This window comes from Triticum aestivum, chromosome 2D (genome assembly GCF_018294505.1).
Source record: "Triticum aestivum cultivar Chinese Spring chromosome 2D, IWGSC CS RefSeq v2.1, whole genome shotgun sequence".
Classification (NCBI taxonomy): domain Eukaryota; kingdom Viridiplantae; phylum Streptophyta; class Magnoliopsida; order Poales; family Poaceae; genus Triticum; species Triticum aestivum.
The window spans coordinates 574,520,599-574,547,526 of record NC_057799.1 but is presented as its reverse complement, the minus strand read 5'-3'; the positions used below and the strand labels follow the sequence as shown (position 1 = coordinate 574,547,526).

General features: G+C 44.0%; 1 protein-coding gene across 1 annotated transcript; it reads left to right on the top strand.

The window, feature by feature from the left end:
- Positions 1–21,895: 21,895 nt before the first annotated feature.
- LOC123050066 (uncharacterized) lies at positions 21,896–26,708 on the top strand. The gene is made up of 3 exons (XM_044472904.1): positions 21,896–23,461; positions 23,561–24,057; positions 26,277–26,708. The coding sequence occupies exons 1-2, from the start codon at positions 22,985–22,987 to the stop codon at positions 23,744–23,746; spliced, it is 663 nt and encodes a 220-aa protein (XP_044328839.1). The 5' UTR covers positions 21,896–22,984; the 3' UTR covers positions 23,747–24,057; positions 26,277–26,708.
- The last annotated feature ends 220 nt before the right edge of the window (positions 26,709–26,928 follow it).

Below are 26,928 nucleotides of genomic sequence, written 5' to 3'. Positions count from 1 at the left end.
CATGACGATGTGAACTATGGGTGTTAATCACATGGTGATGTGAACTATTGGTGTTAAATCACATGGTGATGTGAACTAGAGTATTGACTCTAGTGCAAGTGGGAGACTGAAGGAAATATGCCCTAGAGGCAATAATAAAGTTATTATTTATTTCCTTATATCATGATAAATGTTTATTATTCATGCTAGAATTGTATTAACCGGAAACTTAGTACATGTGTGAATACATAGACAAACATAGTGTCACTAGTATGCCTCTACTTGACTAGCTCGTTAATCGAAGATGGTTGAGTTTCCTAGCCATGGACATGAGGTGTCATTTTATTAACGGGATCCCATCATTAGGAGAATGATGTGATTGACTTGACTCATTTCGTTAGCTTAGCACTCGATCTTTTACTATCCTGCTATTGCTTTCTTCATGACTTATACATGTTCCTATGACTATGAGATTATGCAACTCCCGTTTACCGGAGGAACACTTTGTGTGCTACCAAACATCACAACGTAACTGGGTGATTATAAAGGTGCTCTACAGGTGTCTCTGAAGGTACTTGTTGGGTTGGCGTATTTCGAGATTAGGATTTGTCACTCCGATTGTCGGAGAGGTATCTCTGGGCCCAGTCGGTAATGCACATCACTATAAGCCTTACAAGCATTGCAAGTAATGACTTGGTTGCGGGATGATGTATTACAGAACGAGTAAAGATACTAGCCGGTAACGAGATTGAACTAGGTATTGAGATACCGACGATCGAATCTCGGGCAAGTAACATACCGATGACAAAGGGAACAACGTATGTTGTTATGCGGTTTGACCGATAAAGATCTTCGTAGAATATGTGGGAACCAATATGAGCATCCAGGTTCCGCTATTGGTTATTGATCGGAGACGTGTCTCGGTCATGTCTACATAGTTCTCGAACCCGTAGGGTCCGCACGCTTAAAGTTTGATGACGGTTATATTATGAGTTTATGTGTTTTGATGTACCAAAGGTTGTTCGGAGTCCCGGATGTGATCACGGACATGACGAGGAGTCTTGAAATGGTCGAGACATAAAGATCGATATATTTGACGACTATGTTTGGACACCGGAAAGGTTCCGGAAGGTTTCAGACATTTATCGGAGTACCGGGGGTTACCGGAACCCCCCCCCCCCCCCCCCCCCCCCCCCGCTCGGGGAACTAATGGGCCTTGTTGGGCCCTAGTGGAGAGAGAGAGGGGTCGGCCAGGGCAAGAGGCGCGCCCCCTCCCCTTGAGTCCGAATAGGACAAGGAAGGGGGGCGGCGCCCCCCTTGCCTTTCCCCTCTCCCACTCCTTCCTCCCCCCTCCTTCTTGGACTAGGAAAGGGAGGGGCAAACCTACTTGGAGTAGGTTTCCCCCTCCTAGGGTGCGCCACCCCCTTGGTCGGCCCTCTCCTCCTCCCCCCTTTATATACGGAGGAGGGGGAACCCCATAGACAGAACAATTGATCTCTTGATCTCTTAGCCGTGTGCAGTTCCCCCCTCCACCATAATCCACCTCGATAATATCGTAGCGGTGCTTAGGCGAAGCCCTGCGTCGGTACAACATCATCATCGTCACCACGCCGTCGTGCTGACGGAACTCTCCCTCAAAGCTCGGCTGGATTGGAGTTCAAGGGACGTCATCGAGCTGAACGTGTGCTGAACTCGGAGGTGCCGTGCGTTTAGTACTTGATCGGTCGAATCGTGAAGACGTACAACTACATCAACCGCGTTGTGCTAAACGCTTCCGCTTTCGGTCTATGAGGGTACGTGGACAACACTCTCCCCTCTCGTTGCTATGCATCAGCATGATCTTGTGTGTGCGTAGGAAATTTTTTGAAATTACTACGTTCCCCAACATGTTTGGTATTCCGTTTCTGTAAAACTCAAAAACAAGGAAAAAACAGAAACTGGCACTAGGCTCTAGGTTAATAGGTTAGTGTCACGCCCAAGATGCGACCCTATCCTAAAGGAACTCGAAGGTCCCACCAAGGATAGAAGCACATCTTGAAGACGCTTTTGCAAGGTGGATATCATTACATCAACATTACATAAAAGATGGGGATACATACAAAAGGCATACAAATGCCGCAAGAATACATCAATACATCATACATAAGGTCAACATCCGACTACGGATGAAACACAAACAGGAACTCAACGACATCCACCCAGCTAGCCCAGGCTGCCGACCTGGAACCTATCCCCTAATCGAAGAAGAAGCAGAAGAAGAAGTCCAACACAAGTAACATCGCTCTCGCGTCATGATCATCGCAAAACCTGCACCTGCAACTGGTGTTGTAGTAATCTGTGAGCCACGAGACTCAGCAATCCCATTACCATGGGTATCAAGACTAGCAAAGCTTAATGGGTAAGGAAGGATAAGTGGTGAGGTTGCAGCAGCGACTAAGCAATGATATGGTGGCTAACTTACGCAAAATAAGAGCGAGAAGAGAAGCAACGGAACGGTCGTGAAACTAGCAATGATCAAGAAGTGATCCTGAACTCCTACTTACGTCAAACATAACCCAAATACCATGTTCACTTCCCGGACTCCGCCGGAAAGGGACCATCACGGCTACACACGCGGTTGATGCGTTTTAATTAAGTCGAGTGTCAAGTTCTCTACAACCAGATATTAACAAATTCCCATCTGCCACATAACCGCGGGCACGGCTCTCGAAAGATAATACCCTGCAGGGGTGTCCCAACTTAGCCCATTATAAGCTCTCACGGTCAACGAAGGATATTCCTTCTCCCGGGAAGACCCGATCAGTCTCGGAATCCCGGTTTACAAGACATTTCGACAATGGTAAAACAAAACCAGCAAAGCCGCCCGATGTGTCGACAATCCCGATAGGAGTCGCACGTATCTCGTTCTCAGGACACACCGGATGAGCTAAGCGTACAGGTACCGACGTAACCCAAGTTGCCAAGGGATGGTCCCGCACGGTGCTCTAGTTTGGACCAACACTTAGACAAGCACTGGCCCGGGGGGTAAAATAAAGATGACCCTCGGGATGCGCGACTCCCAAGGGAAAAAAGGCTAGGTGAGGCAAATGTAAAACCAAGGTTGGGCCTTGCTGGAAGAGTTTTATTCAAAGCGAACTGTCAAGGGGGTCCCATAAATCACCCAACCGCGTAAGGGACGCAAAATCAAGGAACATAACACCGGTATGACAGAAACTAGGGCGGCAAGAGTGGAACAAAACACCAGGCATAAGGCCGAGCCTTCCACCCTTTACCAAGTATATAGATGCATTAATAATATAAGAGATATTGTGATATCCCAACAAAGTTCATGATCTCCATGTTCCAACATAGAACAACTTCAACTTCACCTGCAACTAGCAACGCTATAAGAGGGGCTGAGCAAAAGCAGTAACATAGCCAAACAACGGTTTGCTAGGAAGGGTGACAAAGGTTAGAGGTTCATGGCAATTTGGGAGGCTTGAGGAGCAAGTGAATAGGTAGTGCAGCAAAGCGATAGAACGAAGCAACTAGCATAGCAATGATAGTAGTGAGATCCAAGGTGACGGTCATCTTGCCAGAAATCCCGCTAGGAAGAAGAACGAGTCCATGAAGAAGATGAAGCCACGAAGACGAACGAAGCGTAGACGAATGAATCCTCACGATCGCAACGAAACGGGAACTATCGAGAAGAAGCACACAACATGGTAAACACACTACACATGAACAAGGCATGATGCTCAACCAAGTATGATGCATGACAAGGCTATATGAAGCTACTCATGACAAGAGATGATGCATACAAGAACAACACATCAAAGCAAGTTTAAATGAGGCCGAAAACAACATATAACAAATCCGGTAAGTCCTCATATGCAAATTTCGAAATTGATCCAGATCTGAATAAACCTTATGTTCAAGTTGTTAAACAGCAAGTTAAGATGCACCAAGATGATCTACACGAAATTCTAGTCAAGTTACATATAAAGTTCATTAGATTCGGAGCTACGGCCTAGAAGATATGAGCAAAACAAGTTAAACATGGCTTTGATGCAAAAATGCATTCAAACATCAAGCAAACACTCTCAAAACAAGGATGCAACAAGGTAATATGAAACTACCTGCAAAACTAAGCAAGTTCCATATAGAGCATGCTCAAACGGAGCAACGGTGCAACACATACACTCCAAACAAGATGTAGCAACAATCTTCCCAAAACAGCAACTAGGCATCTTGCAAGCATCAAAACAACATGCTACAGTACCCTAACATAAAAGAAAAAGGCATGGTCGTGATCTACAGGTAAAGCATGACAAAACATGAACACTTAGCTATTCCCAGAAATCAATAGAACATGCTCAAAAGGACATGGCAAGATTGCACATAATAACAGTTTCACAGACTTAGCAGAAATTACTGGACATGGCAGAAAATAACATCAGGTTACAAAGTTTATAGCTATCAAACAACATGCTACAGGCACATATCATAGAAAACAAAGACATGTAATAAATCTACTAATTGCCTAGAACAAAAGTCCCTTACTGATCACGAGCCAAAAAGGCACAGAAGATATGGTGGCACCCAGGTAAACATAGCAAGTTTTATTAACAGCTTCAGACTTAGCAGAAAATAGAGCATGGCAGAAATAACGATAAGTAGGCATGTTGGTGAGCTTGAACCACCCACCACAGAGCATTACATGGCATGTGAATCCAACCAACAGCAAGAAGGCATAAATATGAAGCTAAGCATGGCAAGAGCATGTCCATAAGGTGCATGGATCACTAGTAATAACCATGGCAAAATTGATTAACATGTAAACAATCTGCCAGGAACATTTTATAGCAAAAGTAGAGCAAGATTAAGACATGCTAGAGCACTCCATAATTTCAAACATGGGAATGTGTGGATAGATCATAACATGTGTAATAAAACATCCTTAGTTAACATCTCCAGATCATGCATAGAATGACTTGTGGCAGCAGGTTTACATGGCATCACAACATAACAGACACAGACTTGGCAGAAATGACCAAGTCACAGAAATCAGCAACACCATGGAGGCTACTTTGCATGCTTGTGCTAGTCACCACATAGATCACAAAAATACAAGACAAGCACCACTGTAAAGATGGCATGATGTAGTTCAAAACACATGTAGAGCTCATGCTCATAGGATGCACACACAAAATGCAATGAAAAAGACAAATCACCAAGTTCTGATCACAGACAGCAGTTAACATAATATAGCACTCTTGCAACGATGATTAGGGCATCAAGATGAACTAAAACAAGAATGGCACAATGGAACAAAATGAAGAGCATCTCATGACGAACATTTCTATATATCATGCACGCAAAACAAAGCAGTATGCAAGAAGTTATGGCATGATGAACAGCGCATAAAACTATCACAGAAAAATGACTTGGTGGGAAAAAACGAGGGGGGTTCGACCTTCGGGGTTGACCGCGGCACGGATCCCGAGGCGGCCGCGGATCTCACCGGATCTCCGCCGGAGAAGGGCGAAGGTGGCCGGAGTGGGGACGGGCGGCGACGAGAGGAGGCCGGCGGGCGGCGGAAGGCGGAGCTAGCGGCGGGGCAGCGCGGCGACGGTCGGGGGCGGTCGGGGCGGCGACCGGGCGGCGAGGTGGCCGGCGGCGGGGTCGGGCACGGAGGCGGCGCGCGGGGCGGACGGGCGGCCGCGCGGGCCTGGGCGGGCCGCGGCGGCAGGGACGGTGCGGGAGGCCACGTGGCCGGATCTGGTTGGCCGGGGCGCCGGCTGGAGCTGAGGTGGCGCGCGAGGATTGGTCGGGCGACGTGGAGGCGGCGGTGGACATGTCCGGCGACGGGATGGACATGGCCGGCGGCGCGAGGAGGAAGAGGACTAGGGTTAGACTGCGAATTTCGGGGGGAGGCACCTATATATAGGTAGAGGGAGCCAGGAGAGTCCAAATCGGGTGCGGTTTTCGCCCACACGATCGTGATCGAACGACCGAGATATGGAGGGGGTTTGGCTGGGCTAGTGAGCTGATTTGGAGGGGTGCTGGGCTGCAAAGAGAGAGGGGTTTCGGGCTACGCGGTTAACCGTTGGGGCATCAGACGACCTCCAAATGGAACGAAATTTGACGGGCGGTCTACCGGTGCTATACCAAGGCCACTTGGCAAATCTCGTCCCATTCTGAGATTATTTTTCTCCCGCTCACGAAACAAGGTTAGAGAGGGGCGACGGGCGCGTGCGAGTGAGTCGGATCGCGAAACGGACAACGGGGAAAAGGACTGGATGCAAGTTTTGAAAAACATGATGATGCAATGCAGATGATGACATGGCAAAATGCAACACGCAAGCAAATGACATGGAAACAACGACGAATAACTGGAAGACACCTGGCACATCGGATCCGGGGCGTTACAGTTAGTCCCAAAAATCATATAAATGCATATAAGACATCTAAGATGGATAATATAATAGCATGAATACTTCATAAATTATAGATACGTTGGAGACATATCATTGATGTAGAAGCCCTCCGTGATTGATGCCCCCTCCGACGGAGCTCCGGAAAAGGCCCCAAGATGGGATCTCACGGGTACAGAAGGTTGCGGCGGTGGAATTAGGTTTTTGGCTCCGTATCTGATAGTTTGGGGGTACGTAGGTATATATAGGAGGAAGAAGTACGTCGGTGGAGCAACGTGGGGCCCACGAGGGTGGAGGGCGCGCCCAGGGGGTAGGCGCACCCAGGGGTAGGCGCGCCCCCCTACACCGTGCCTTCCTGGTTGATGCCTTGACGTAGGGTCCAAGTCCTCTGGATCACGTTCGTTCCAAAAATCACGTTCCCGAAGGTTTCATTTGGACTCCGTTTGATATTCTTTTTCTGCGAAACTCTGAAATAGGCAAGAAAAACAGCAATTCTGGGCTGGGCCTCCGGTTAATAGGTTAGTCCCAAAAATAATATAAAAGTGTATAATAAAGCCCATTAATGTCCAAAAACAGAATATAATATAGCATGGAACAATCAAAATTATAGATACGTTGGAGACGTATCAGGAGTCGAGGAAGGATCTCTGGGCGTTGATGCTACAACATGTTTGTTAAATATAAACTGCTATTCTATACTCTTCTGAATGCTGCAAGATGCTTGGAGCTGCTTGAAGATGCTAGTATTCGATAGGCTAGGCCTTCCCCCCTATTCTGGCATTCTACAGTTCAGTCCACAGATACATACCCTCCTTTGATACCAATGCATACTTATTATAGATTTGATGCTTGCGAGTACTTTGGATGAGTACTCACGGTTGCTTTGCTACTCATTTTCCCCCTTCTTTCTTCTTTCCGGTTGTTGCAACCAGATGGTGGATCCCAGGAGCCAGATGCCACCGTCGATGCCTACTACTACATGGAGACCGCCGACGACCAGGAGTAGTTAGGAGGTCCCAGGCAGGAGGCCTTGCCTCTTCGATCGTTGATGTTAGTGCTAGCCTTATTAAGGCATCCTTGTTTAACTTATGTCTGTACTAAGATATTGTTGCTTCCGCTGACGCTTGTGTATCGAGCTTGTATTCGAACCCTCGAGGCCCCTGGCTTGTAATATGAAGCTTGTATTATTTTAATTTGTGTCTAGAGTTGTGTTGTGATATCTTCCCGTGAGTCCCTGATCTTGATCGTACACACTTGCATGTATGATTAGTATACGGTCGAATCGGAGGCGTCACAAAAATATGCTAAGTTGATAATGATAGTGCAACATATTTGTGGCACTGTCGTTTAGGTCATATTGGTGTAAAGTGCATGAAGAAACTCCATACAGATGGACTTTTGGAATCACTTGATTATGAATCATTTGATACTTGCGAATCATGCCTCATGGGCAAGATGAGAAAAATTCCGTTCTCTGAAACAATGGAGCGAGCCAGTGACTTATTGGAAATAATACATACCGATGTATGCGGTCCGATGAGTGTTGAGGCACGCGGAGGTTATCGTTATTTTCTGACCTTCACAAATGATTTGAGCAGGTATGGGTATATCTACTTAATGAAACACAAGTCTAAAACATTTGAAAAGTTCAAAGAATTTCAGAGTGAAGTGGAGAATCATCGTAACAAGAAAATAAAGTTTCTATGATCTGATCGTGGAGGTGAATATTTGAGACCTTCTCGCCCATAGCGATGCTTAAGTCAGTCTGAATCATGTTAGCAATTGCCGCATTTTATGATTATGAAATTTGGCAAATGGACGTAAAAACTGCATTCCTTAATGGATTTCTTAAAGAAGAGTTGTATATGATGCAACCAGAAGTTTTTGTCGATCCTAAAGGTGCTAACAAAGTGTGCGAGCTCCAACGATACATCTATGGACTGGTGCAAGCATCTCGGAGTTGGAATATACGCTTTGATGAGGTGATCAAAGTATATGGTTTTATACAGACTTTCGGTGAAGCCTGTATTTACAAGAAAGTGAGTGGGAGCTCTGTAGAATTTCTGATATTATATGTAGAAGACATATTGTTGATTGGAAATGATATAGAATTTCTGGATAGCATAAAAGGATACTTGAATAAAAAAATTCAATGAAAGACCTCGGTGAAGTTACTTATATATTGGGCATCAAGATCTATAGAGATAGCTCAAGACGCTTAATAGGACTTTCACAAAGTACATACCTTGATAAAATTTTGAAGAAGTTCAAAATGGATCAGTCAAAGAAAGGGTTCTTGCCTGTGTTACAAGGTGTGAAGTTAAGCCAGACTCAAAGCCCGGCCACTGCAGAAGATAGAGAGAAAATGAAAGTCATTCCCTATGCCTCAGCCATAGGTTCTATCATGTATGCTATGTTGTGTACCAGACCTGATGTGTGCCTTGCCATAAGTCTAGCAGGGAGGTACCAAAGTAATCCAGGAGTGGATCACTGGACAGCGGTCAAGAACATCCTTAAGTACCTGAAAAGGACCAATGATATGTTTCTCGTTGATGGAGGTGACAAAGAGCTCGTCGTAAATGGCTACGTCGATGCTAGCTTTGACACTGATCCGGATGACTCTAAGTCACAAACCGGATACGTATTTATATAGAATGGTGGAGCTGTCAGTTGGTGCAGTTCCAAGCAGAGTGTCGTGGCGGGATCTATGTGTGAAGCGGAATACATAGCTGCTTCGGAAGCAGCAAATGAAGGAGTTCATATTTGATCTAGGTATAATACCTAGTGCATCGGGTCCAATGAAAATCTTTTGTGACAATACTGGAGCAATTGCCTTGGCGACGGAATCTAGATTTCACAAAACAACCAAACACATCAAGAGACGCTTCAACTCCATTCATGATCAAGTCAAGGAGGGAGACATAAAAATTTGCAAGATACATACGGGTCTGAATATAGAAGACCCGTTGACTAAGCCTCTTCCACGAGCAAAACATGATCAGCACAAAGACTCCATAGGTGTTAGATTCATTACAAGGTAATCTAGATTATTGACTCTAGTGCAAGTGGGAGACTGAAGGAAATATGCCCTAGAGGCAATAATAAAGTTGCTATTTTATATTTCCTTATTCATGATAAGGTTTATTATTCATGCTAGAATTGTATTGATCGGAAACCTTAATACATGTGTGAATACATAAACAAACACCGTGTCCCTAGTGAGCCTCTACTAGACTAGCTCGTTGATCAAAGATGGTTAAGGTTTTCTAACCATGACATGAGTTGTCATTTGATAACGGGATCACATCATTAGGAGAATGATGTGATGGACAAGACCCATCTGTTAGCTTAGCATTATGATCGTTCAGTTTTATTGCTATTGCCTTTTTCATGTCAAATACATATTCCTTCGGCTATGAGATTATGCAACTCCCGGATACCGGAGGAATGCCTTGTGTGCTATCAAATGTCACAACGTAACTGGGTGATTATAAAGATGTTTGTTGAGTTGTCATAGATCGAGATTAGGATTTGTCACTCCGAGTATCGGAGACGTATCTCTGGGCCCTCTCGGTAATACACATCATAAGCTTGCAAGCAAACGACTAAGGATTTAGTCACAAGGTGATGTATTACGGAACGATTAAAGAGACTTGCCGTTAACGAGATTGAACTAGGTATGGAGATACCGATGATTGAATCTCGGGCAAGTAACATAGCGATGGACAAGGGGAATTACGTATGTTGTCATAACGGTTCGACTGATAAAGATCTTCGTAGAATATGTAAGAGCCAATATGAGCATCCAGGTTCCGCTATTGGTACTGACCGGAGAGGTGTCTCGGTCATGTCCACATAGTTATCGAACCCGTAGGGTCCGCACGCTTGACGTGCGATGACGATATAGTATTATATGAGTTATGTGATTTGATGACCGAATGTTATTCGGAGTCCCGGGTGAGATCACAGACATGACAAGGAGTCTCGAAATGGTCGAGAGGTAAAGATTGATACATAGGACGATGGTATTCGGACACGGAAGTGTTTCGGGGGGTACCGGGTACTTACCGGGTCACCGGAAGGGGTTCCGGGCACCCCAGGCAAAAGATATGGGCCTTATGGGCCAAGAGGGGAAACGCACCAGCCACAAGGGGCTGGTGCGCCCCCCATATGGGCCGGCCAAGGTGGAGAAGGAAAGGGAAGGGGGAAAGGAAAGAAAGGGAATAGGATTCCCCCTTCCTTTCCCCCTCCCCCTCTTTCCTTCCCCCTCCGGTAGATATGGCAGGGGGCGCGGCTAGGGAGGAGCCCAAGTAGGATTCGCTCCTACTTGGGGCGTCTCCTGGCCTCTCCCCTCCCCCTCCCACCTATATATATGTGGGACGGCGCCTAGCACACCCCAGATAATTGTTTAGCGCGGCGTCCCCCTCCACCGTTTACACCCCCGGTCATATTTTCGTAGTGCTTAGGCGAAGCCCTGCGAGGATCACTTCACCACGCCGTCGTGCTGGCGGAAGTCATCTACTACCTTGACGTCTTGCTGGATCAAGAAGGCGTGGGACATCACCGAGCTGAACGTGTGCAGAACACGGAGGTGACGTGCCTTCGGTACTTGATCAGTTGAAGCGTGAAGAAGTTCGACTACATCAACCGCGTTGAGAAACGCTTCCGCTTACGGTCTACGAGGGTACGTAGACACACTCTCCCCCTCGTTGCTATGCATCTCCATGGATAGATCATTGCGTGTGTGTAGAATTTTTTTTGTTTTCCATGCAACAATTCCCAACATCCCTTGCTAATCCACCTTCAAGTCTTGTTCCTTCTTCCACTTCATCTATCATAAAATTCTATATGTCTCAAATGGAAGTAGATCGTAAAATTCTATATGCCACAAATAGAAGTAGAAAGAAATCTTAGTAGTCATTGAGATTGAATCCAGAGAAAATCGCAATCCAATTACCGTGAGAGCGAATTGGGTGTAATTTCTATCTCCTAGCATGGTTTCTATGGCCTTCAAATGTGGTAGTGACTCCTTTGGGTTGGCTGGCTTGAAGATTAGATTTTTAAGTACTCAACATATGTACTCCAAGTGATGTCTGTTAAGTACTTACGCTAATGGCTTACAGTGAAGAGAAGTGGCACAAGGCTTCTCTTGGTGGTCCTAATCATGTTTGTGCTTCTTCTTTTCTCAAGCATAGCGTGATCTGGTACTAGCGATTGCATTCATGCCTCCAAGGAGCCGACATGATGCATGCTTCCTTCTGCAATATTTATCTTAAGCCGCATATATGTTCAACGTGCACCCTTTTCAAATAGAGTCGATTACACCGATGATGCTAGAACTTGACGCAAACGATCACGTTAGTGTAAGAACTTGTGGTATACATCAAAGTGGTGCAAAAACTTGGCTCGGGCATGCAAATACGGCGCTAATCGCGTTTGTATACACCCACGACGCCGACGAGGCATGCCAGCATGGTGTGGGGCCCGTTGTCAGTGACCGAACAATGAAGACAAGGCTTGTGGCGTGGTTTTTTGCATGGAACCCCCTCGTTTATTATTTTTTCATAGGAAAGCCCCTGACAAGCAGGTCCCGCGATCAGCAACACAAATTTAATTGAATGCAAAAAAGGTTGTTTTTGTTTGGGCAAGAATGGAAAAAAGGTACATGCTCGCGAAGCTACCCAGCCAATCCCATTCGCCATTCATGTTGATTAACAAACACAAGCTATATATTCTAAGTTGAACAACATAAATTAGGAAAACAATGTAAAATGATGCAACCGCAGAGATTCGAACCGTGAGCGTACCTTAGTTTTTTTAAACAATTTCAACATGTTAGTGTTTTTCTCCAAATTTTATTAAAAAATTCAAATTCAAATTTTAAATAATATACAATAAAATAAAATAAATGACATTAAGTAAATGCTCATCTAATTTCATAGAATGTTCAATTATTAAATTAATAAAAGTCATAAATTAAATTATGACTTATAAAAGTATTTGTATAATTTTAAAACTGTTTGCACATGTTAAATAAAAAATTAAAGTCATTGAGAGAAATATGTATATATAAATAAATTCTCACATAAGTTCAAATATTTTCATGTTTTAAAAAAATATCCATGTAGTAGTATATAAACGTGTCCATGCTTTAAAAGAATTATGTTGTTTTAAAAGTGTATGTGTGTTTTTAATAAGGGTTCCCCGGTGTTTTTTAATAAAGTTTGTGTGTTTCCAAAAAAATAACTATATATTTTTATATAAATATAAATATATGTAAGGAGACTGTTGTTCCTCAAATGAATACATATTAAAATTATATGTATCTTACTTATAATTATAATTTATTTATTTATTTATTTATTAGAAATTGCACAAATTGAAAGTAAACTAACATATTCAAAATGGGCCGCACTAACTGCTGGCTGTTTTGGCCCATGAGCACGTGCTGTTATAGAAATAAATTGTAGCAGATTACAAAAACATAAATTGTAGCATTGTCTAAAAAAACGTAACAGTAACAAACCTTTGCAGATATGAAACAGCATTGGTTGGAGTGCCAGGCTGCCACTGGCCTGCTTGTTTACCGTAGTTAGCTGGTTTGATCCCGCTTAATTGCTTCTCTTTGATTCAAATTGAAATTCTTAATTTGTGTTATTTAATTAAAGAATATAATGTCCTGTATCCTCACCACGCAACGAGCGTGGTCTTTGTCAGGTGGCTAGTAGCGGACATGTTTAACTGGAGGTCGCTCGTTCGAAATCTGGCTTTTTGATAAAAATAAATAAAAAACAAGGGGGTTTCTAGCAAAAAAAATGTCCCACACCTTGTCTTCATTGTTTGGTCACTGACAACGGGGCTGGCATGCTTGGTCAGCGTTGTGGGGCGTATACAAACGTCATTAGCACCATATTTGTACGCCTGAGTCAAGTTTTTGCACAGCTTCACGGTGTGCCACAAGTTAATGACCGTTTATGTTAAGTTCTAGCACCATCGACATAATTGACTCTTTCCAATACATTTGCTTCTCCTAGTATTCGCTACTTTTACAGCTCCAAGGATCAGGCAGTATTTTAATTATCCAGCTTAGGAGGATTCTTTTCCTTTGTGCGCCCCATGTTGAAAAAAAAAAATCAAACTGTTTATTGAGCTCTCAAAATATTTACTTGGTTTCGGATATGCCAAAGAGAACAAAAATCATCACACGCAACTATTCGGTTATGAGATTGATAAGCTCCTGTTTAGCTACCTCAGGATACGAATACACCATCAAGAACTTACTAATCTGTACTCCTAATGTCTCACTTGAAAGTCTCCCTTCCATGGTTATTTTTTGTCTTGTTTCATTTCTTCTGGGTTTTTTGTCTCACCTCCCACCACCACCCCTTCACACTGGTTTTTTCATCCTACAATAAAATCTTTCCTATCCAGCCACGTTACAAACGGGTAGAAACCGATAGCACTTTACCAAACAATGAAATCCAATTTCGTGACAATCAATGCCAAACCCATACTTTCCTAACACATCGATCTTTGTCTTTCCTACAACCAAATCTCTACTATTAAATGGAAATTGGTGAAATTTCTACTATTACTAGCAATGAGCCCGTGGGTTGCAACAGATCCAAAGTAGAATAATACAGTCACAAATTTGAAAGAAAATAGTCTAGTTTTGATATACATATATCACTAAAAATATCTTATGTTTCACTCAAAATATATTTCTTGGCCTGTTTTGATGAGGTAAGGGAGGAATGTGGTTGGTTTCAAGATACTGAGGGGTTTTCTGTAAATTGGAGTAGAGAAGTGGGATATTATTGCAAAAAGTCCATAACTTACATCACAGTTGTTAGATGCAGATCTAGTGGTCAGAAATGACGGATAGCAGACACACCATCATCACCAACTGAATCTTTTATAGGAGTAGAGAAATTGGAGCAAAGAAGTGGGATATTGTTGCAAAAAGGCCACAACTTACATCACAGTCGTTAGATGCAAATCTAATGCTTATAAATGACGGATGACAGACACACCATCATCACTAACTGAGTCTTTTACAGGAGTAGAGAAATGGAAATTGATGAATGATGGTTCATCATTCAACTCCTCCATAATGGTACGTCGTGGCCTGCCCGCACTTTCCAAAACAATTAATAACACTTACCAAATCTCTACTGGAAGCCGTTCATTTGTTTGACCCCCTCCCACTAATAACAAACACCATCAGTATCCACAATGCAGCAGATAGGCACCCTCATTCCTCTTGCCACCCACCAGTTCCCTTACCGTCAATTTTGGGTATACCCTGCAAGGTTCTACTACTACGAACACAAACCATGGTTTCAGTATAAGGTTCTCTGAGACCATCACTTCTCTGTTATTTTATTGTAGCAAAAATGCTATATTACTGTGTTTGCTAATAGTTGTTGCACCAGGAAGGACAAATATTTCGAATTGAGGTGAAAGTTCGTGATAGGAACTTGACTGAGATATAGTGTTGTTCAGAATATTGTCTATAGTAGTTACATTCAAAATTGTTAGCCATGTCCATTTTCAAGTACTGCGGCTCCTTCAAAGTCAAATTATTTATATATAACCTTCATGTTGTAACAAGTCATGCAATGCAATTTGGAAGCCTTGGAATCGTTGTAGACGCGATAATCAGAAGTACAGCTAAACCACATTGCACCTCTAAAGCTACATTTTGCTAAACCACAACACACACAGAAAACATAGGACCACTCATGCTGAAACTGAAATGAAATTCCTCAAGGATTTAATATATAGAAGATACAAAAATCAAGTTTATCAATTCAGATAAACATGTTGGTCATGCGATAGAGATACCATAATATAGTTGAGTTTAATATGTTATATATATATGTAAATTGTTTGGGGCACCTAGGTGCCCAGGCACCTAGGCGCGTTATGGCAAGTACTATTCATTAGTGCATGGTGTACAATTGGCAAAATAATGACTTTCCATGTTTTGTTTGCATGTACTAGTATCCTAAATAGTCATGATTGTTTTTTCTATAACAAAAATAATCTGAAACACTTATACTTGGGTACGTATATATGTACATGTACCCGAGATACCCATGTGTATATGTTATTAGACCGAGATACTAGTTAGTGGGTATTATACCTAACGCAAATTTGTATGCATTGATGTTATACCCATGAAAATATACACATAAATATCATACATTTTAATAAGTACATGTTAATGTTATACCCTGTAAAAATATACACATAAATATACCTCGATGCGAATATACAAATAAATATATACGTGTATAGCCAATAAAAATAAAAACATAAATATACATACCTCGATCTGATTTTTTTTGTATATACCCATCAATGTCACACATTTTATAAGCGGTATATGTACCCGAGATACCCACATGTATATTTTTTATACCGTGATACCAGTTAATGGGTATTATACCTAATGAAAATATGTGCGTATTGGTGTCATACCCAATGAAAATACATATGTGTTAGTGTTATACCTAATGAAAATATGTACATATTGGTGTACGTGGTAAAAAAATTGCGTGGTATTTTTCTAATTAATTATTAAATTGCACCCCTTTGATACTTTGATAGCTCTGTATCAGTGAGTTTAGTTAAGTCATTGTTTTAGTTTACTTTATACTATTCATATTTGCATACATACTCCCTCTGTAAACTAATATAAGAGCGTTTTAATTACTAAAGTAGTGGTCTAAACGCTCTTATATTTGTTTACGGAGGGAGTACTATTCATGGATTATTCCCGTTTATATTACAATTTGGCAAGTAGATTTTGTGTGACCATTTTAAGCACAGGAGGGTCATTCATGCGAATAAGCTGGATTTGTTTTGAGATATATTTCAAGTGGCGGAATGCGATGGTGGTGTGGAACCAGTAGGACCTCTTGGTAAACTCGAAAAAGAAAAAGGAGCTCTTGTTATTTTGGAGCTAATAAGCTACATGATTTCTTCTAAAACAATAGGGTATTTGAACAATGTTTCCAAGAGAAATAAACATATAATTTTTGCTTCAAAGAAGCAACAATGATTTTTTTCAACTATCACTTTGTATCCTCGAGTTGCCCCAAGAGAGGGCAAATCTATCAACTATCTTGCAGAAACCACCTCTAGCCATCAAGTTAATTAGGGACCTCCAGATCCATTAATTGCTTCTTTGTCCATATTTTTATGAATATATACTTACTATTGCACAAAATAAAAAGTGGATCAAAGGGGCTTAGGATTCTTTTCTGTGGGTTGGTGAATAATACAAATGCATGGTGATGAAGATGACTTGGATTTTATTTTCTTATCGCAGAATTGTTTTTATCTAATACAGTACTATTTCAGAAAGCACCATAACTTCTGACTTGCACGAAAAACAAGGTTTTGGGTGAACAGTAAACAATTAAACACCCAAAACTTTTTCGCCAACTTCATTTTTTAGGTTTTTGTTATTCTATATTTCCTTGCTTAGGTCATCTCTTGGATGTTTGTCTCTTTCCAAATGAGAAACAAGGGCGTGGTGCATTTTTCCTTTGCCATTAGTGGATTTCACACAACAATAATCTCTACTATTAAAGGGCAGTTCGTATGTTGTTTCGTTTGTTTTCCACACATCGCACGACCTCCTTATTCCTTCATCGGTTTTTTCTCAAGCCACCACCTTCTTTTTCTGGTTTCTATTATTACCGGGTTTTTTGCCACAACAATTTCCTTCATCCCCGTAATCACCCTGCCTGCCTCGTTCATCCTCACTTATCGTATGCGATCTATTAGGGCAAACACACACACACACACACACACACACACACACATGCCGCCCTCACCGCCCGGACACTCCTCCTCTCCCCTGGCCATCCTTCCCCACTGCACCCCCTCCCCTGTCAATACAAGCGGTCGACCATCCTCCATTGTGAGCACTTTTCAGGGACCACCATCAGGAGATCTGAGTCATCGTCGGTCGACACCACGCCTGCCACTAGCAGGAACCGAGCCACCATCACCTTAGGTATTGTGGCCTGAATGATGAGTTGCGGTGCCCTCCTGGGAAGCCATTTGTCCCTTCGCTTCCCTTCCGGATTGATATCCAACTCCCAGGTTCAGTTAAACTCTCTGTTGTTGGCACTTCCAATTGGAATATATTAATTACACGCTCAAGTCAGTGTTTTTTATTGATCAATTATTCTCAGCTTTCTTTTATTTATCAATTCTTCTCCCCTCCTGAAATCCTTCCGCGAGCTTCTATATATGTTGCATCCTTTTGCACCCAATTGTTTTAGGTTTATTGGTTTGTGCTCTTATTAGTTTCCTAACTACGGTTGTGGTGTGGTGATGTAGAGCTATTTGGAAGAGCTCACGGGAAAATATGTTAGAGAGAGAGAGATCTGATGCAGCAAGAGACTCCTTTTTGGCTGACTTGCTTTCTATGCTGAGAAGACTGCAAACAAAGGGGCTGACAAAGACAAATCCCATGAGAAATCAAAGGACGACAAGAGAATGTTGGATTCTCGGTGATCTAAGGATAGTTGTGAGTATGACGATATTGTTATGGTGACCTGGTGTGCACTAATGACCCACAAGTATAGGGCATCAATCGTAGTCCTGTCATAAGTAAGAGTGTCAAACCCAACAAGGAGCAGAAGGGAATGACAAGCGGTTTACAGCAAGATATAATTTCTGTAAGCACTGAAATTGTCGGTAACACGTAGTTTGATAGCAAGATAATTTGTAACAAGTAACAAGTAGCAGTAGTAATAATAGGTGCAACAAGGTAGCCAAATCCTTTTTGTAGAAAAGGACAGGCCAGAACGGTTTATGATAATAAGTAAAACGTTCTCGAGGACACACGGGAATTTCATCTAGTCACTTTCGTCATGTTGGTTTGATTTGCGTTCGCTACTTTGATAATTTGATATGTGGGTGGACAGGTGCTTGGGTGATGTTCTTACTTGAACAAGCCTCCCACTTATGGTTAACCCCTCTCGCAAGTATCCGCAACCCGCAACTACTAAAGAAGAATTAAGATAAAATCTAACCATAGCATTAAACATATGGATCCAAATCAGCCCCTTACGGAATAGCACATAAACTAGGGTTTAAGCTTTTGTCACTCTAGCAACCCATCATCTAATAACTACTCCACAATGCATTCCCTTAGACCCCAAAGATGGTGAACTGTCATGTAGTCGGCGTTCACATAACACCACTAAGGGGATCACAACATACATATCATCAAAATATCGAACGAATATCAAATTCACATGATTACTTGTAACATGACTTCTCCCATGTCCTCAAGAACAAAAGCAACTACTCACGAATCATATTCATGCTCAAGATTAGAACAGTAATAAATATCATAATGGATCTGAAAATATAATCTTCCACCAAATAAACCAACTAGCATCAACTACAAGATGTAATCAACACTACTAGTCACCCATAGGTACCAACCTAAAGTTTTGATACAAAGATTGAACACAAGAGATGAACTAGGGCTTGAACATGAAATGGTGCTGGTGAAGATGTTGATGAAGATTGATCCTCCCAAGGTGAGAGGGTTGTTGGTGATGACGATAGCTTCGATTTCTCCCTCCCGGAGGGAAGTATCCCCAGCGGAATCTCTCCGCTGGAGAGCAAAAGTGCTCATGCCCAAGTTTCGCCTCGAGAGGGTGGCTCTCCGTCCCAAAAGTCATCTCTTTATTTTCTCTAGGTCAAAATACCTTATATACCAGAAGATGGGCACCGGAGGTGGGCCAGGGCCCCCACTACCCACCAGGGTGCGCCAGGGGGGAGGCGTGCTCTGGTGCCTAGTGGGCACCTGGGTGACTCCCTCCGGTATTTCTTTTCTCTAGTATTTTTATATATTCCTGAATAATTCTCTGTAAAGTTTTAGCTTATTTGAAGATGTGCAGAATAGGTATCTTTGACGTAGCTTTTTCAGGTCCAGAATTCCAGCTGCCAGTATTCTCCCTCTTTGTGTAAACCTTGCATATTATGAGAGAAAAGGCATTAGAATTACTTCAAAAGGTGTTATAAAGAATAAAAATACTATAGATAACAGTAGGAAAACATGATGCAAAATGAACGTATCAACTCCCCCAAGCTTAGACCTCGCTTGTCCTCAAGCGAAAGCCAATATCGAGAATCATGTCCACATGTTTAGAGAGAGAGGTGTCGATAAAACAAAATACAGACATAGTAGCATCATGACCATTATTATAACAACAATAAAATTTATCATAAAACTTCTTATGAGCATCACATCAACGAAGTATAAAGCATAAACTTTCTTGAAAGCAAACAAACTGTGTTCTCAGTCGACTTTGCAATTGCAATTCATCATATTTTCAGGAATGGTCTCGTGTCGGAGCCTTTTGGCAAGTCCACATACTCAACCATCATTTAGTCTTCTATGATTTCTAACACTCACAACATATATATGGAGCAGAAAGTTTCAGCCAGACACATAGAAAGATAGGGGCTTATAGTTTCGCCTCCCAACTTGTTCACCTCAAGGGTGATGTCAACAATAATAACTCATGGTCACTCATATCCAACTGGGTATATGTGCATAGATCTTTCCCCACCACATGGTGCTTGCAAAAGAGAAAAATAAAAAGGAATAGAGGATAACACTATTGACTCTTGCATGAAAAGTAAATTCATAAAAGTAAAAGATAGGCCCTTCACAGAGGGAAGCAGAGGTTGTCATGCGCTTTTATTTTTGGATGTGCAATCTCTTAATGCAAAAGAACATCACATTATATTGCCCCTTTTGATAGCAACCTTTATTATGCAGTTCGTTGCTTTTATTACTTTGCCATCACAAGTTCATACAACGCTTATTTTCCTTTACAATAAAAGATCAAGCATATTTAGAAGCAATTTTTTATTGCTTTATGCACCGATGAAAACTTACTTGAAGGAGAGAAGTGATGAGCAGAGAGTAAATGTGATAGTTCATGGGAGGGTTGGTGGCTAAAAGTAGGATGGCTGAAAGGATACAAAAAAACAAAAGGAAAAAACTTGATGATGTGGCAGATTTGTTGAGGTGGATGGCTGCATGATGATTGCTAATGTGGATAGCTTGGATGTCAAGAGAAATAAGGTAGTGGAGGCTCCTATTTAGATATAGTAGGGGCACGTGAATGACTTCGCCAGTTTCATGTGTACTCAGTGGCTGCACTTCTGGCCGGGAGAGAAGTGATGAGCAGAGAGTAAATGTGACAGTTCATGGGCGGGCCGGTGGCTAAAAGTAGAGAAGGTAGGACAATAAGGTAGTGGCATATAAAAAAGATGTGGAATGGCTGAAAGGATACAGAAAAATAAAAGAAAAAACTTGATGACATGGCAGATTTGTTGAGGTGGGATGGCTGCATGATGATTGCTGATATGGATAGCTTGCATGTTAAGAGAAATAAGGTAATGGGGGACTCCTATTTAGATATAGTAGGGACACATGAATGCCTTCATTGGTTTCATGTGTACTCAGTGGCTGTACTTCACGAAGTGATGAGTAGAGAGTAAATGTGACAGTTCATGGGCGGGCCGGTGTCTAAAAGTAGAGAAGGTAGGAAAATAAGGTAGTCAGATATAAAAAAAGATGTGGAATGGCCGAAAGGATACCGAAAAATAAAAGGAAAAAACTTGATGACGTGGCAGATTTGTTGAGGTCGATGGCTGCATGGAGATTGCTGATGTGGATAGCTTGCAAGTCAAGAGAAATAAGATAGTGGGGGACTCCTATTTAGATATAGTATGAATACCTTCGTCAGTTTCATGTGTACTCTGTAGCTGCACTTCTGGCTGGGAGACAAGTGACGAGCAGAGAGTAAATGTGACAATTCATGGGTGGGCCGGTGGCTAAAAGTAGTGAAGGTAAGAAAATAAGGTAGTGGGATATAAAAAAAGATGTGAAATGGCTGAAAGGATACAGAAAAATAAAAGAAAAAACTTGACGACGTGGTAGATTTGTTGAGATGGATGGCTGCATGATGATTGTTGATGTAGATAGCTTGCACATTAAGAGAAATAAGGTAGTGGGGGCTCCTATTTAGATATAGTAGATCAAAGTTAACGTGGCAAAATTCAGTCTATAAATGTCTAGTTCCCCTTTGTGGAAGTCTTCAAACATCCTAAATAGGTCATGCATGCTTGATTAGCTCCGAGAAAATGTTGATAGAAAAAGAAAGGGATCCATCAGGACTCTATCAACATAGGATTCAAAAATAACTTTGTTAATTTCTTCCTCCAAAACGGGGCTAGGAGCACGGTTTTGGATTTCGTCCGGAATTCACCCTTTTCGCCAGGGCCCGGTACGAGTATAGCCCGATCAAATATTTCGGCATGTGTAGAACTTCCAGCCCAGCCCAAAGTAGCCCACGCACCTCTTTTTTGGTATAAAAACTCAAGCTGAACCAACCCGAACCCTAGTTTCATGTTTCCTCTCTTCGTTCCCTTCTGCGGCGGCGGTAGTCAACACAACCTCCGCCTCCGCCCAGCCTCCTCTTCTCAAGCACTCCTCCTTCCCATGGAGGATGTAGAGCGCAGCCGTGACAGCGCCCCTGCATGAGGCGACCTTGTCGACGGCGGCCGTGGATCGAGGCCACATGAGGTCAAGGCTGCACTTGGGCATCGACTAAGCCGGCGACGGCGCCAATAACATCGAGCATGGCCACAATTTCTGTGATATAGTCTTGTTCTACCTGATTTCAATAGGATTGACAAATTTCAGTCATTATCGTTCAAATTTTTGCCATTTTTTGTTCCAAATTTTAAAGTCTGGTTTACTCTTCGTCCGGAATTCTCCTAATTTTTTTCGAAATGACGAATTTCGCCCATTTCGCTAAGGTCCGGTAAAAAACAGAAAACGAAATCCAAAATCTTTTTATTTTATTATTTCTCCACCGCGAGCAGCTCATTCTCTGCCTAAGAGACTTTTTCATCTTTTCTTAATTTCTTATTTTATTATTTCTCCACTGCGCGTCGGCTCAGTCGCTTGCGCTTCCTCATCTTCCTCATCTTCCCCCTCTCTTGCATTTGCATTTGCTCCCCGTCGTTTGAGTTGCATCGGGGTTTTTCCATGGGGAGGTCGACTGACAGATCCGAAGGTCTAGCCGATCTCACCAGCGTCCTCCCGGAGGATCTGCTTCTGGAGATCCTCGAGCGTCTTGGCTCCGCCCGCGCCGCCGCGGGCACCAGCCTCCTCTCCCGCCGGTGGCGCGGTCTCTGGACCCGGCTCCCCAGCCTCACCCTCAGCTTCCACGACGTCCCGTTCGGCTCGATCCAGACCGCGCGCCGCCGCGCCGCCGCTCGTCGACGCCCCGGTGTGTACATCTACCACCTCAACATACGCGTCGCCGACCAGGCCGGCACGATCGGCGCCGGGAGGTTCTCCTCGCTGCTCTGGGACGCCGCGAGTCTCTCGCCGGTGGAGCTGCGCCTCACTCTCCCGCGGAACCTGCAAGTCTCCAGCATGGAGGTGACACTGCCCACCTTCCACCGCGCCACCTCCATGGATCTGCGCGCGCGGGCCCTCCACTTAACCGTGTCCGCAAAGCCATATGCGGGCTATGTCCCCTTCCGCTCGCTGGAGACTCTCCCTCTCGGGATGCCACATCGATCTGGCCACCTTCATCCCGTTCTGCCCGCGCCTGCGCGTGCTCCAGGTGAACACCACCGGTCTGATAGACATGAGCAACATTACGGTCCACTCCGCGTCGCTGGAGGAGCTCGTCGTGGAGCACGGCAACCGATGGACCCGCCGTACCCATGTCAGCGTCGACTCCCCTGTGCTTAAGCAATTGACAGCGTCCTTCCATGCCTGTGGCAACATTGGGGTGTCCATCTTGGCACCAATGGTGGACAAGGTCTGGTGGCGGTGCTCGTATGCCAAGCCGATTTACGGGCTTGGTCTTTGGGGCCTCTCAGAGGTGGGCTTGAACGCCGAAGAGACACATGGACAGACCGACTCCGGGAGAGACGCCTGTGTGCAGCTCCCTAGCGTCCATGTCCTGTCCCTACACATATCTGCAGTCCAAGTATATATGTCCCCTATCCTGCTTCTTCAATTTAGCGCAATTGCCGGCGAAACTGAACTTATCCAGGATGTCTTGTCGAACTGTTGTTTGTTGTTGCAGGATTCAGTTAGCTTTCCAAATGCAGATCTCACCTTTGCGGCAGAGATCGATAAACATATGGTTACCAACTTCTCTGGTCTGGACCTACATCTCAGCACCAAGGGCCATGTGTTTGGAGCTTTTGTACATGTTCAGCCAATAAGTTCGAGGTACATTTTTTTTAGAGGTTCGAGGTACATTCTTTAATTTCTTTCTGTAATTCGCATTCGTTTAGTTGGAAGATGCATGCCCAGTAAATTGTCTCTGTGATGAGCCTAAGAACTGGAGAACAGAAACTATCACCTTGGCTGATCTTGAGAACATGGAAATTGAAGGCGTCGGCGGGGAAGATCACGAGTTTGATTTCTTGAAAGTGATATTTAGATGTGCTCCAATGCTTAAACAGTGACTGTGAGGCTGACCGATGGTGTCACTCCAAGTGTCGATTGGTGCACAAAAGTAACCAACATCTTCATGGCATATCCTTCCGTCGAATGCAATGCTGATCTGGTAAGCAGGTATGATGCATGGTTAGCATACTCAATAGTTGCAAAAAGTTGTTTTATGGTTGTGCAGTTTATCAGTCTAAACTCACCATTTAGCCCGGAACCTTTATTTTGATCTGAAAGTAAAGCAGTAAATGGTAGAAATGTGTCAATGACATGGTAATGTCTGTTCAAGTCTGACTTAGTTTTAGTTTGGTTCCGCCCTCTTTGTTTGCTGAAAAATCGACACTGTGATGGTCCGCATGCTTCAGCAATGTTCTACGTTTTGTGTGCTAGGTTCAGTTTCCCTTTAACGCAGGTCAAGGGCACTAAAACTCCTTTATTTTATATACAAGTCGTCCATACCATCAACTTCGGTCTACAGGATATACATGTTAGATACTATACTATTTTTCTTTTTTCTTTTTTTTTAGAAAAGGAGGATGACCCCAGATGCATACGGCCACTTTATTAATTATTCTCACAAGACCTTACAAAGTCATACAACAGTAAGACTAAAGCCGCCGTCTAAGCAACAAACTGTCGCTACACCTATACAAATGATGAAGGGGCGCAGATAGCCTGGGCCTAATACCAAACAGACATTGCAGCCAAGCCTAACATCTAAGACCTGAGACCCCAACCTAGCCACTTGCCGGGTCTGGGGCACACACTGGTCCGGCGTGCTCTCAGAGGCCGCCGCCGCCAACTGCCACCGCTCCATCTTCAGAACTGTACTGATGCATCAACCTTACTCGGTCTAGCTATCGTTGACGCCACCACGGCGCCCAACGGCACCTCCTCCCTGCACGCAAACAGCTGTGCACGTCGCGGTCGCCACTGATACACCTCAGCGCCATGCTGCCAAGTACCACCAGCCGACACAGCTTGAAGTCCTTGGAAGATCTATCGTGCGTAGCACCTGCCGACTAGGCATGACAAAGCGTAGCACCTGTCGGTCAGGCGTGACTTGACATCTCCACCGAAGCTCCGTGCAAGACGAAGCCGCTCCACCTCCTGCCTCTGACTTCCAGCGCTGCTCCACAAACGATGCTCCCAAGAGAGAAACCACACCGCAGTGCCGCCATCGTCCGATCTGGAACACCAGATCCTAGGGTTTCCCCCGGAGCAGCATGAGTGGGTCGACAGTAGTTACCCGACGATGCCTCCATCAAGGTAACGACGAGAACGCCGCCATCGCCTGCTGTAGGCTCGGTTTTCACCGGCAACCATGTCTCCCCTACTCGCAGCCGGGACTAGATGATGGATCTCGAGATCCGATCACCAAGCCTCTGGCCGGCTATCTCTGGAAGAAGATGACCACCACGTCGGGCACGCGTTGCCGCCGGCACCCCCATGGTGCCTAGAGGCCGACAAGCCCCGACGAACACCACGCCTCGCCAGCCGCCATGGCTCAGACCCAAGCACCACCAGATCCAGATCGGATCGGGGTCAAGGGCCCCAAGCCGTAGCCGCCGCGGAGGCAGCACCACTAGACGGTGCCCTGCCCTCCACCCCGCCGTAGGATCGAGTCATCACCGGAGCTCCCCCGCGCCACGCCGCCAAGCGTCGCCGCCGGCACCCCCATGGTAGGAACTCGCGCCGCCGCCAGGGGAGAGAGAGAGAGAGACGCGCCAGGGAGAGGCCCCGCCGCCACCGGCACTGCCTGGGCTTTGCCCGGCCTCAGAGAGGGACGCGGGGGACGGGTTACGGCGTATAGCAGCGTCGGGTTCTTTTAGTTCTCCCTTAAAAATTGGGGGAGAATTTCACTTCCCCGGCCTCTGCATCAACTAGGGATGCATATGGCCATTTTAGTATGAGTACCAAGATAAACATGGTCCTCAGAATTTTTTTAAATGAGTATCAGATATTTTTTGATGAGTGGTTCCACCACACAACAAACTTGATCGTCAATAAATGGGGGAAAACCCCTGTGCATCACCTGTCAATTCTAAGAATTGAACTCGGGTCGTTAGGCTGCACAACCGCGTGCCCAACCACTATACTATTTTTCTTATCAGTTGCTATACTGTTCTTCTTATCAGATGCTATACTGTTTTTCTAGTCCACTGAAGTCTGGGTGTGCCTGCACTCCAATAGTTGGCTGAATATGCTCAGATTTTCTTTGTGAACCTTTTAGCCTGCACTCCAGTAGTCTGGTTATTTCGTGCATTTTTCTCTGTATTTACAAGGACAGACTTCATATCTGTAAATGACTGAAACTGGTCATGTTTTACCTCCTCTGCCCGCAGGGCCAAAGCAGTGTGTTGACATGATTATCTGCGGATTAAGGGTGCTCATTAACAAGATCGTCCTCTCCCACGCCGACCAACTACTATCTGCTTTCAGGATCTTGCTTAATGGCTTCAATCTATGCTACCTCCTGTTGTTTTGCCACTGTAGTGGAGCTACAGACTTGAAGTGGTGCAGTCTCTGATGTAATTCCTAGCATGGTTTCTATTGCCTTCAAATGTGGTACTGACTCCTTTTGGTCGGCTGGTCTGAATATTACTCCCTCCATTCCAAAATAGATGACCCAACTTTGTACTAACTTCCCCCAACTTTGTACTAACAGTATAAAATTAGTACAAAGTTGGGTCATCTATTTTGAAACGAAGGGAGTAGATTTTTAAGTATCTCAAGTTCTCAACCAATGTTGTCCAAGTGATGTCATGTTAAGTACTTAAACCAATGGCTTACATTGAAGAGCAGTGGCACGAGGCTTCTCTTGCTGGTCAAAATTAAGATGGACCTAATCATGTTTGTGCTTCTTCTTTTCTCCAGCATAGCATTATCTAGTGCCAGCGATTGCATGCCTCGATGGAGCTTACCACGTTGCACGCTTCTGCAATATTTATGTTAAGCCACATATATGTTCAACGTGCACCCTTTTCAAATACTTCC

Coding starts and splice junctions, on each gene's coding strand:
- LOC123050066 (XM_044472904.1), top strand. CDS start 22,985: ATGCGGGCTATGTCCCCTTCCGCTCGCTGGAGACTCTCCCTCTCGGGA. Junction 23,462..23,560: donor TACACATATCTGCAGTCCAA/GTATATATGTCC, acceptor TTGTTGTTGCAG/GATTCAGTTAGCTTTCCAAA.